Source organism: Rhinolophus hipposideros (genome assembly GCF_964194185.1).
Source record: "Rhinolophus hipposideros genome assembly, chromosome: 3".
Lineage (NCBI taxonomy): Eukaryota > Metazoa > Chordata > Mammalia > Chiroptera > Rhinolophidae > Rhinolophus > Rhinolophus hipposideros.
The window spans coordinates 4,813,579-4,826,257 of NC_138049.1; the positions used below are offsets into that span (position 1 = coordinate 4,813,579).

Sequence of the window (12,679 nt, forward strand, 5' to 3'; positions counted from 1 at the left end):
GCTGTGGCTAAAAATAAAGGCTTATCGGTATTCCGTAGTGACACCAAAAATCACCTGGCAGGTGTGAAATGTGGGGAAAAAAATTTAGTTTTATGCCTTGGTCTTTTCAGCCCTAAGCAAACAGGCCTCTCCATGTGTGGGTCCGTGAGGTAACACCCACATAACACTGAAAATAACACTGGATTGCAGGGACACAGATCGCGTGTTGTTTCATCAAGATCTGAGGGGCCACATATGCTGAGATGAGTGTCTGGGATTCAGTGTATAGATTTATATTCATTTTATTTGCACTATATTTATAAAATATTTATATTATAGTTATGTGTTCCACATGTCTTCTATTGAAAGATGAAGTCTCAGGCACAGATTTTCACAAAATACTTCATTTATTCCTCCCAACGCCTTCTGAAGTATTCTTTCCTCCTATTTTTTTCAAACGGGGAAACTGAGGTCAGAGGATATATTGAAAGAGCAACAGCATCCAGCGTGTGGGCGGCGGAGCTACCATTGAAACCTTGACCTGGACCTGAGTCGCAAGCAAACCAAATTATGATTTCTCACCTACTCCCACCCCACACCTGCTCTCTGGACTTAATTTTAGTTTTCAGATCTCTCTTTTCAAGCCAGTCTAGAATATCTGTATATCCACACACGCCTCCTCCTCGTTCTGTCGATACCCACGAGGTGTCACAAAGCTCCTGAGACCTGGGTTTGCTTGTTCACAGCTCTGCTAGGGAAACCAGTGCAATATTTGAAGGTCAATGAGAGCCATTCTTCCAATTCCCCATGCCTGCACACAGCCGTACGTTTTCACACACATTATCCCAGTAAGGGCCACGATAACAACTCCTGGTGGTGGGGAGAGCCTGGGGGTGGCCCCTCTTGACACATTTTAACTCCTTTGTAGATTCTGACAGCTATTTCCCAGAGAAAGGCTTCATTCAGTTGGGACTCTGACCTCTTGTGAGATGCTGTGGTATTTTGTTAGACATGCGGCCTTTGCTGGTTAGTGACGCTATTAGAAATTTCAGCAAGTCCAAAAGACTCAGTTTAGCCCCTCCCAATAAAGCATTTTAATCTCTTTCGTTGTTGGGGTCATTTTTGTTGGACTCTGAAGGAAGGAAAATATCACTTTCACAGCATGTAGGTTATACCCCCCTCAGCAAACAAAGATCCACCAAACATTATTAGATTTGGGGAAGAGATTGTTACAGTTCAGGAGTCTTTACAGTTGGGTTCCCACTAAACTGAAAACATTCTTTTTAATATGGATAAGTTCTAAGAGAACTGTAAAAATCCTGCTCATCTGACATTTCCCCCCCTCTTGAATGGAGCCTACTGAAGGGTTATTAAAAATTTATCTTTTTATCAATAAAGTTGTTTATGGGACAATTTTCTTCCTGCATTTTAATGTAATGTTTTTCTGCCCCAGATGTATGAGGGAGGAGACAAAAAGGCCATTTAAAGCCTGGTTCTAGAATGCTCCTATTGTGCATGTAATTGAATCAAGTGACACACGGGCCTTGCTGTGTGAGGACATAGTTTTAGCTGTAGGTTGCTTTCACGGACCCACAGAGACAAACCTGGGTCAGTGGACAAATGTTAATACAGATCTTACTTCAGTGAGGGTGTCTGGGGAGCAAAATTGTCTGGAGGTTGATTCAGAATAGCTGACCATAATTCTTGGAATTTTGAGCAGTGCATTAGAAAGTTCCCTTTCTGTATTCATATAAATGATTCCTTTTTTTTTAAGTTTCAAGTGTAAAGATGACAACTACATTGAATATTTGGAAATGGTGTTTTGAACAGTGAGCTTTGGCCTTTTTCTGATAACACTTGAAGCAAAGATGATAGGTATCTACCATTGGTAGCTTTACTGACTGAGTGAAACCATATTTTCCTAAGGTACACCTGTTATTCATTGTCTAGACTGAAGACAATTTATTTATCTCCCTGACAAGGGAAGTGGAAGTGTCTCAGTTATTCTTAAAGCTACACGAAATTAATTTCCCTGAAGAGTCCTATTGCTTAATGGAAAACAGCGAGAGCAGAGGGGCTTGAAAACCGGACCGGTGGAGAACTCCGCTCACAGACCATCCACTTTCAGCTTCTCTGGGTCCTCTGAGGGCTGGATCACCACTGGGCGAAACCTTGGTGTGGAACGGAGGTTCCCAAACTTCCTGGCACGTAAGAATCCCCTGGACGACTTGTTCAGACACAGATGCTGGGCCCCCTGGACTTCCAGCAGATCTGAGCAGGGACCTCCCGCCTCCACGGGGCCCCACCTGGAGAACCACTGCTCTAGGGTGTGTGGGGCAACTCGGGGTCCATGGCGTTAGGACACCCGGAGACTTTGGTTTAGCCTCCTTGAGAATGTGGATTTAAGTGGACATCGGGGTTCCTTTGAGCCCAGGGTCCCCTATGGAAAGGTCCTGTACACTGTATGAACGGGGTTACACTGGCCTCGCTGGCCACCTCGGTGCTGTCCTGCACTGTTCCCTTAGAGGAACACAGCGACCCTTACGTCACAGCTCACGTGGAGGCGTCTGCCTGTCTCTGAACAGCCAGATGGGCCCCTTGTTTCCGGGAGCTTCGCAGGATATTTCAAACACTTCCCTCCGACTTGGTTTAAACAGAACAATGAAGGTGTCTCCCCATGACAGCACCGCCTTTTTAAACTTTCCAAAGTCTGAGCGTCGTCAATGAATTTTATGTTGGATGGATGGTCCATCTTCCCTCAGGACAGTGGTGTCGTCGACACAGGACACTGAGGAAGAGCGGGGTCCCCCAAGTGAGGCTGGGGTGCGGGGAGGGCCACCCCGGCCATTTTATAAGGGCCAATCATTCGTTGATTCAACAGATGGTTACCGAGTGCCGACTGCACACCCGACGGCCGAGGGGGTTGTGGGAGGCAGAACACATGCCCTGTTCTCATGGCGCCCACTTCTGTAACCAGGCAAGCAAGATGCACTGTCCTGTCAGGTATTCACCAGTGTTTTGAAGCCAAGCAAGCAAAATAAGGACTAAACAGTTGGAGGAGAACGGGTAGAGAAAGGCCTTTCTGAGGAAGCGACATTTCGCAGAGACCAGTGAGAAGTCAGGAAGGAGTCAAGTGAGTGTTCGTGTCGGGCTGAGGAGGGCCTTGCAAGTGCCATGCTCTGAGGCCAGGAGTTCGTGTCCTAGCTGTGCAGACCAGGCCAGCCCAGCTGGACGTGGAGAGCCTGGGACCCCAGTAGGACGTGGGCGAGTGTCGCAGGTGAGATCAGGAGTAGCCAGGAGGGGAAGTTCATGGAGCACAGAGGCCACAGGGAGATCTGGGAGGCAGAAGTCCTTGGAGGGTTGGGAGCAGCTCAGCCATCTAGTGGGGTTTGTGTTTGCAGGGTCACTGACCTCCGTGCTGGGCGCTGCCCGAAGGGAGGAAGGAAGCCAGGCAAGGTGGTGATTGGACAGGAGCGGGAGGAAGGAGCGAGCATCCGGTTAGATGAGGGTCTGTTCTGATGGTTGTGCAGACAGGATTTATGTGGGATCTGAGAAAAGAGAGAGACGAATGATTCCGGGTTTTTGACCAAGTAAGTGGTGAATTCATGATGACTGAGCTGCAGCACCTGGGGCGGGGGTTAGGCGACTAGAAAGTGGAGGGAACCAGGGTTCGGTTTCATGTGGACGGTCTGCTAAGCCTTTAGGCTGTCCAGTGTGATGTTCAGTGGGAATTAGAGAAGTTGAGGTTACATCTGAGAATTGGGTGTATGGATGGCGTCTGAACCACGGGACTGGAGGAGATGGCCGAGGGCATCGATGGAGAAAGAGAGGGAGAGATGACAGCAGTTAGAGGTTAGGAAGAAGGGAAGGACCCAGCAGAGGAGACGAAGAGGACCAGGTGTCTGAGCACCGCAAGGCTTAGCCTTCAATGCAGTTTGTCCCAGTCTCCCTGGGGCCATTGTCGCTGAGTTGGTACACAGTGCATGGGCGCTTCTTCTTTCCTTCATAGCAGCGTCGCCATTTCTTAGTGGGTGAACCTGCGTTTACCTTTGAACCTCGCATCCAGCAGTGCCTGGAGGGATTAGAACATCTGAAAATGCCTGGAAATTATGGTCAAATACTCAGTGCCATGTGCCCTTTCCTGAGTATCGGGTGCGTAGCTTCCGGCAGGTTCTTAAGGCAAGTCTAGGGGAGAGCTCTCAATATTTTCTAAATAAGAGAGAACCTGAAGCAATACGTTTTCAGCCTTATCGAGCACAGGAAGAGAACAAAGCCTCTAGCCCACATGTACACGTACAGAAATTTGGCAAAGTAAAAATGGATAAAGAATGCGAGTAGCTTAGCAATATCCCCACTGGGGAAACCAAAAACCAGCCCCTGATACAGAGAAATGCAAATGGACCAACGTGCACAGAGCGCTTTCCGCCCCCCGTTTGTCTCCAGAGTTCAGTCGCGATAGGAGCATTTTCTCACTGCCAAGTAACTTGTAGGAGGAAGCAAAGCACATCAGCAGTGAGGTCCAAGTTTGGATGATGGTGTGGAGACCGTGCCAGGCCATCTCAGGAGCTTTAGTCTGTGGTGGCTGCATTCCGCTGTAATATCATGGGCAGCTCTTGAACTGGAGGGCAATCTGTGCCTAGTTAGGGTTTCTCAGAAAGAAAGCCTGATTTGCGTTTTGAATTTCCACTCAGCGTGTTCCCGCTCACACTGCAAAAGGGGCAAAGACTCCGCGAGCTATTTTTACAATCAGATTCTACACCAATAGGCGTTTTCCTGTTGGAAAGGGCTCTAGATGAAGCCAGAGGCACTTGTGTTACACTTTCCCTGCTGCAGGGCAGAGAGGACGCTTAGAGTTTCTTTTGTATTAAAACGACGTGATTACCACTAATCAGACTAGGGTGGGGGTCGCAGTGCCCCTCTGAAAGTGGCCTTTTCTGCTCCGAACACAGCGGGGTGGGCTTCACCTTGTTATCAGAGCAAAGGAAGGCCGAGTCTGGGGCACAGAGGGTAACCAGGAAGTTTAATTCACTTCCAATATCTTATTTGAAAAGAAGTGAGGTCGGTCGAGCTCGGGAATGCCTTTCTTTCTGGATTTGAAAAGGATTACGTTATTCTGCGAGTTTATGGCAGCCTGCAGTGGGACAGGAGAAGGGATGGTGGAGCCCAGGAATGTGTCCAGGCTGAGGGGCCGCTGCCTGGCTCTGAGCACTGCTGATCGGCCGGCTGGAGCAGTGCAGAGCTCCTTCCTGGCCCCAGATAGGAAAATGGCACGAATTCCTGGGTGTGAATGGGAACTTGGTCAATTTTAGTTCAGATCTGGAAGTGTCCCCTTTTGGACAAACTTTGGTCCACTGGTACATGTCTAGAAAAGGGACGCTTTTGTGGAGGGAACTGTTTAAAAAGCATTGGAGGTTTTCTGACTCCAGTTTAAATCCTAGCTGAGAGTAGAAATCTGCATTCAGAAAAACATTCATGGGATATTTTCCCAGATATATTAGTGCTTTAAAATAAAACTAATCTTTGAGCTTTCCAGTCTCTGCTTGCAAAGGTCTAATGATCATCTCCAAACAGCCAAGAGAAGTAAGAGATGCAGTGAAAGAGATATGAAATTACTTGGTTTTAGCGTCTCTGGATTCCAGTGCTCTGAGATGTCCACGGCCTACACCGAAGCTTCTCTGGAGATCTCATGTAAGTAAACCCCAGAAGGATTTAAGGATTTTTCTGTTTGTTTAAGAAATCTTCAGTTTAAAATATCATGTTCTCCAAGCATGCCACCATTTCACAGAATTTTTGAACTTCATATTTCTGCCCATTGTTTTGCTGATATAGTTTTATGTGCTGCCTGGTGTAGGAATTATGTGCTGCACTTGTGACAGGAAGGGGGAGGCACTCTCTCAGGCATGGGTATGCCCACAGAGGTGACTTACGAGAGCACAGGTGGGCTTGTGGAAACCCTGGTATCTTTCTCACCAGGGCCCCTGTTGTAACCAAGACCCGTGCCTGTGAGGGGGCCGGAGACCTCCCGCTGACACATGAGGACCTCATCAGTCGTGGTTAGAACCCACCCCCACCCCAGTATCACACAGTCACTGAGGACCTCTCTGGCCAGGTGCCAGGCTCCTCGCTTTCATGGGGAGTCCCCCAGGCTCCCATTTGTCCAGCTGGGCCCTGCTGAGCCCTTTATGCACGTACATTTGTCCTGGGATGCTTGTAACAAACCTGCAAGGTAGAGTTGGGTTAGCCCATTAGAGGCTCAGGCATTTGAGTTTTAGAGTTTCCATAACTTGTCCAAGATCAGCTGGCAGCTACTCAGTGGAAGGGGACTTAGAACCCAGGTCATCCAGGTCCCATGGCCCTGCATCGATCACTTGGTCCTTGCAGTGACCCTGGGAAGCAGACGGTTACAGGTGAGGAAACCGAGTCTAAGTGACTTGTTCTGGGCCCTAACGCTCCTGAGTAACAGGCCCTACCCAGAACCTGTGACTCTTAGTCCAGGGCCTGTCCTATCATTTTGATTGATAGACGTGACACCTGAATGGCAGCTTTGAGTAAACATAACGCAGTCATAGCAGACAAACAGAGCCATTGCCTCCTATGTGGGGCCTTCCCACTGGGCCTCACTGCATCCTTTTATATCCCTTTGAAAGGAAGTTTCCATGGGAAAATGCAACAGTCAGAAAAAGTAGGCCATTCCTGCTTCTGTACTAGTAAAACAACGTGATTAAAAAAAAAAAAAAAAAGCCTCCAGAAAACATTGTGCTATCTATGTAGTTACTTTGGTTTTCTGCAAAAGCATCTTCCTGTAACAAAGAATTCAATATTGACTTGTAGGACGCCGTGTTGTTTGAAGATTTTCCAAATAAGTATGGCTCTGCTGGGGTGGGGACTGGTCATTACTTACATCTTGTTTCTCTTTGAGATAAAAGGCCACCCTGTCTGAGGAACTACACTGGGTACTTCATGCAGATCCCCTCTTGTCCTTACCGCATGCCTGCAGGTAGGAATCATCTGGGGAAACTGAGGCTCCAGCAGATTAACTAACTTGCCCAAGGCCAGTGAGTGACAGAGCTGGGAAATGAGCCTGGATGTTTTCATTCTGAACCAAAGTTAGGGATAGAGGCTAAGTTGCGGGTCTTCTCGCTCCTACACCAGGCAGTTTTCGTGGACGTGACTGAGAGCGAGAGTCCAGACCCATTTCTATGTGAGGCCAGGCTTGCTGCTGTGAATCCTAACAGAGCCATGTAGGAAATTCCAGCAGGAACTTTCAAAAGCCCCAACAAGCCATTGTCTTTCTAATGGTATGCTAGACTCTGGTGTCCCTTCAAACGTGTCACGTCACCGATGACAGGACAACAGCTATGGGTGCCATGGACCCTCATGGTTTAGAGGAAAAGCTGCCTTAACTTGTTGATGTCTGCTTCTAGCTCTGTCTTTTCAAAATATTATACATGAAAGCCAATTTGTCTTACGCAGTCATGCATCTCCATTTATCCTAAAAAATGCTGACTGAAACTAGATGGTAGCTACTTAGATGCTAGATGTCATATGCTGAGCCAGGCATTGAGAAAGGTGAATAATGAGCCAGTTTCCTCGTGTTTGCGGTTGGAAACTTGTGTCTTACACAATTAGTGACAGTATCTCTAGGCCAATGGCCAGGCATGGTGGGATGCATTTCATTTCTCCGCTTTTTGTGCAGAAATTGCACTTTGCTACAGAGTAGGCTACTTTGGGCAGTGCATTTGTGGGCAGTTACAGCATTTCTCAGGTCTGCAGAGTCAGTGTTCTGTCTTTATGAAGCTTTCTGGGCCGAGTTTCAGATGCCCAGAGCTCACTGCCGGCAAGCCTGCAAAGCCATCATTGGGCTGATTGCCTTGGGCTTTTCTACGGGCACCTTTTTACTTTCTCAGAATGAAAACGTGCGCGTTCATTGTCTTTTTCCTTTTCTTCTTTTTTTTTTCTTTTGTCTCGATAAAATTCCTGAATACTGCCATCAGACCTACCTACAGAGCGGTGCGGTGAGAACCCATCCGAGCAGCGGGAGGAGACGAAGGAAAGGAGACTAGCCCAGGGAAAGAATTTAATTTGCTTCACAGCGTAATGTTAAGGTTAAATGATTAAAATGCATGCAAGTCATTGTTCCAAAAATTATTAGACAGCCTGAGCAAGCTGCTGAGTAACATTTTGTCAGTAACACGCCGGGTCCTGATGGGCATGTCACCACACGGAGGGATGAGGATTCAAACCAGCATTTTCAAAGTCATGTCTGCTGTGTTACCTTTTGCCCCATAACCCTGCCCCCCACTCTTCTCCCAGTGTCCCGCACCCCACCCCACCCACATACAACCTGGAAAGCCCCCGCAAGCCCAGATCACCATGGGCTGGGAGCAGTAGTCACGATTAGAGCTGAGGCTCAGAGCGCGCTGCCCAAGTGTCCTGCGGTAACTGGAATCTAGTTTTATTGACTGTCAGAGCACACTGTCCTGCACAGCTGCAAGGAGAGGTGCTGGTGAACTGGGGTTTCTCTTCCGTGACAAACACCTATTAAGCAATTGTTAGCCTAAACTCTTCCCTTACAACTTATGCCCTCACCCTCAGGGCAGGCACACACAGAACAGCAATTGCTGAATTGCGTATGAAAATCATAGTTTTATTGTCTCCACAACTGGAGGTTGAACTCCGACTCCTATCCTATCCAAGCTGTATAGAGAAACAATTCTTCTCATAGGACAAATAAGCACAGTACACTATTGTAGTCTAAGAAACAGGCACTATTTATGTATTGGAAGGCCTTACTCTCAATAGGGCTAACAGTCCCATGGCCCATAGGCCACTATTTTAGCAGCTGTAGCAAAGAAAACTGCAGCTGTCACAAATAATGAGGTGCTGATGACAGCAGATACCGATGCTGGCAAGGCTAAGGGAAGCCTCCTTCAACCTCAGGGGTCCCTGCCATTAGTTCAGCAAGCATGACTCATAGGTAGGGACCATGTACTTGATGTTGATGAAGGCGTCTTCTCCTCCGTAGCGCTCGAAGGCCTCCAGCGTCTCCTGGATCAGGTCGCCGATGTTTTCCCTCTTCTGCTGGCTGTAGTCAATGCCATCTCCGGAGTTCACTGGTTCAGGCAAACACACAAAGAGGCCCGTTATTTCTGTGCAGTTTCCCGAAAAGTCCTACCCCTCAATCTGGCCATTTTCTCTGAATGCGTGTTAGGAGACGCAAGCATTTAACATTTTGACGTGGTCTTGCAGATTTTTAGGAGCGGTAACAAATATATGAAAATACAAAGTCCCAGATTGGAGATGATGAAAATTCGTCTACACTACAGAAATAATAGACTACATGAAAGCGAGGTCATCGTGGCTTCAATGCTGTTCACGCATCAGGGAACCTCTTTCCCAACTCTGACAGCTACATAAAGACTGTTCCCTGGGGCCTTGAGTTCTTCAAAATCACAACATGGCATATTGAGAAGGAGCAGGCTAGCGTCAGGTTAGGGTGTGGGCCCTGCGTGGTTGAAAATGGGTACGTTCTGGAATGAGGCTGGGCTCGTCCCCGTGTCCCTGCTGCTTTTGTACCCCTGGTAAGGTCTTTCTCTTCTAAGTATCACTAATGCAAGAGTTCAGGTCTCTGAAGTTGGCCCATCCCTTTGGATGGAGAAGGACTGCAGGAAACTGCCTTTCCAGCTGTGGCAGCTCCTGACTGATCCCTGAACGTCAAGGTGACAGTTGTTAGGCACCGTTTCATGGGGACTTTGTGCCACTGCTGGTTTGGGAGCCTCTCGAAGCCCAGGCAGGTGGTCAGCCCAGGTGGGAGGCCTGGAGGACCTGACGAAGGCCCTGCCCCACAGAGCTCTGACATGACCACTGTAGTCACCTGTGAGGGAAGGTAGTTTTAGGACTGGCCTCTGATGGCTTTGGGAACCGACATCGGAGCTACTCTACACAGCACACTCATTCTCAAACCATGTAGGTAAGAAGGACAATGTCGCATCCAGCCTGTGAGACCCAAATACAGGGTGTCTGACAAAAACAGGAGACCTCTGCCTCAGTCCAGAGAACGAAAGCTCCACAGTTTTTTCCTCTAATAATAGTCGTTACACGAATTCATGTTGCATTTCAGTCACAGATTTCCAAGGACTTCAACATTTACTTTCTCAGGGAGTGAGCTGTCACTGTGCCTGTGGTGACATTCTCCCCAACACCCCCATCTTATCTATGATGAAAGTAAAGGATGGCAGGACGGGCTGAGAGGGCCCAGCAGGGCGAGGATGAGAGCCCAGGACACAGGGCACGACGTGTAATGTGTAAGCATGCACTTTATCAGACAAAGGGCTCATTTTATTCATACTTCAAGTATTGCTCCAGAATGTGTATCTTGCTTGAATGTGAAAATAATAAGGGGGAAAAATGGGATTTCAACTCTTTTGTTCCTAGTTCTTTCTTCTTTTTTTTAGTACATTTTTTAAAAGATTGGAGTAATGGTTCAGATCAGAAATAAAAGCAACAATTCCAATCCCACACAGCATAGATAAGCAGTTCTTTCGCTTGATTTTTCCAGAAACTTACTAGAGAAATATCACTGTCTTCTATAGCATAGAGAAAATGCATTGCTCTCCTGATTAGTTTCTTTTGGTGGGGGTGAAGGCAGGCAGAATTATTACTAATTTTGCAGAAAGAGATTATGAGTCATATAGCTATACTGCATATCCATTTTTCATAACAAATAAACTTAAAATGGTTCACTAAGTCATTGTAATTAAGTGGGGTTTTTCTTCCTCATGGTAGAAGCCTTCCTGCTGTCACATGGAAAGCTAAGTTCAAGTTTGATTTATAGAGTAGCTGATTATCTTAAATACCCACCTGTGGTAGTTATATAGAACAAAAGGGTTCATGCCTTATTGCTTTTGAGCAAAAGTTAAGCTTTTAAAAAACAAAAATGTAGACAAACACACACAAAGTATGCAGGCTTTTGTTTTTTCTTGTTAGATTTGCACGGTGGTCTGAGAAGACAGTCCATGCCCTCAGCACTGCCCACCAGGGAGGACAGCATGGTATAGACCCCCTTGGGACAGCTTTCCGATAGGAGAAGCCGGTAGTTACGTGCGCGGAAAGGAAACATGTTGGGAAGGATGGTCTAAGAGGGCAGGACAAAAGCCACAAAGGGGTCAGGGAAAGGGGCTGGAGGGACAGGGACAAACAGCCTGTATGACAAGCGAGACTAAAGTGGGAAAAGATATCTGTTAGCTTCCAGTCGCAGGGGAGAGTGTCCAGCGGGAGTCTCTGTCTCTGGCGAGTCTCCATGTATTGGAAAGCCTTGCTTTTAAAGCCAGATGACAGTCGTGAAAGAGGTGAACTTTGGGAGAAGGTGGCATGAGCACGTGTGCACACGACAGTCATGCCCGTGGCACAAACCTCCTGGCGGGCACACAGAAAGTATCATTGTCACCAATGAGTGGTGACAGCCTTGATCCAGTTCCATATAGACAAAGATACATAAATTAATCACCAATATATGGTGCCTTTTGTTGGCATATAACTCAAAATGTCAAAAACCGAGTTGATCACGAGACAGACATATTTTCCTGATGGAGGCAGATGGGGTTTGAAAACGTCTGCACACAATGGGTGGCTAAACACACCCTGTTTTTTCCACCGCCTTCCAGAATGCTGCAATGACAAGCAATGCTTTATTTCAATAATAACCTATTCTTACTGTTTAAAAAATATGTAACTGTAGGAGTAAGTAAACTATGTAGCTTTTTTGTTCCTCAACAGTGTACAAGCCAAAATGATAAAAAGAACAGAAGTTGCTTATTCAAAAAGTGAGTTGGAGTTAGAATAGTTGTGGTTGCAGAATGCGTATCCCTGGGGCAGGAAAAAAAAGACCCAAAAAGGAACACATTCCTTCTTTTCGTGCTGCCATGATGACAGGGCACAGTTTAGTGTCAAACCAGGTTGAGAGGCAGGTAAAGCAATGCGGTCTCCTTTTCAAAACTGCTCTACTGTCAGCATCTTTGAGAATCTGAACTTGAGATTAGGTTACACTCAGCATCTTAAATACACATGATGCTATTGGGAAATATGCTGTAAGAACAGGATGCGTAAAAATGGTTATTTACAACTGTCAATTCTGATTAGGAAGACGACATTTCAATCTATGGCATTTCAATCTGGGAAACTAGGAGTCCAGCAGCTAAAAAGATACATCAATGATGGAAAAGATATTCTTTATTTATAACCCAACAAATAGGACAGTAACAAAGGTTGAAACCAGATTGCGTTTATTTCTAAAGGGAGACTGTACAAGCAGAGTAGAAGGGATTTCATTTCTCTTAGAGGTTCTTGTATGCAGGGGCCATGCAGCTACTGCGTGAACGGTGTTGTTCCTGGTTAGGAATTGTTTTAAATGCATTTATTATTCTGAATGTTGAAATTGTTTTTGATTATGTAGGCAGTACGTTTAAGGACAGGCGTATCCTTTTTCTACCTAACCTCCTTCAAAGTGTCCTTTTTCTAGACGCCATACTGGTCAGAACTGGGACTCGTGCCTATCTCTGTCTCAAGTCTGGCAACGGCATCATCCCTGTGCATGAGCTCAGCTCATGACTGTGATGTGACTACCAAAACTTCCTCACCAAGGGCCACCGCAAGGGGAGGTGACGTGAGACACCCCCTTTTACATGGATGTCTGCTATGCAGT

General features: G+C 46.8%; 1 protein-coding gene across 3 annotated transcripts in view; it reads right to left on the reverse strand.

The window, feature by feature from the left end:
* PACRG (parkin coregulated) overlaps positions 1 to 12,679 on the reverse strand; it is a 480,352-nt gene that overhangs the window by 29,235 nt on the left and 438,438 nt on the right. Inside the window, exons 5-6 of one of the 3 annotated variants that reach the window (XM_081044896.1) lie at positions 8,972 to 9,092; positions 373 to 3,527 (exon numbers count right to left, since the gene is read on the reverse strand). In XM_081044896.1, the coding sequence (XP_080901022.1) occupies positions 3,383 to 3,527; positions 8,972 to 9,092 (266 nt within the window). In that variant the 3' untranslated portion in view covers positions 373 to 3,382. Of the gene's footprint in view, positions 1 to 372; positions 3,528 to 7,941; positions 9,093 to 12,679 lie in introns of those variants that run through there. The other 2 variants (XM_081044897.1, XM_081044898.1) reach the window with 2 other exon arrangements.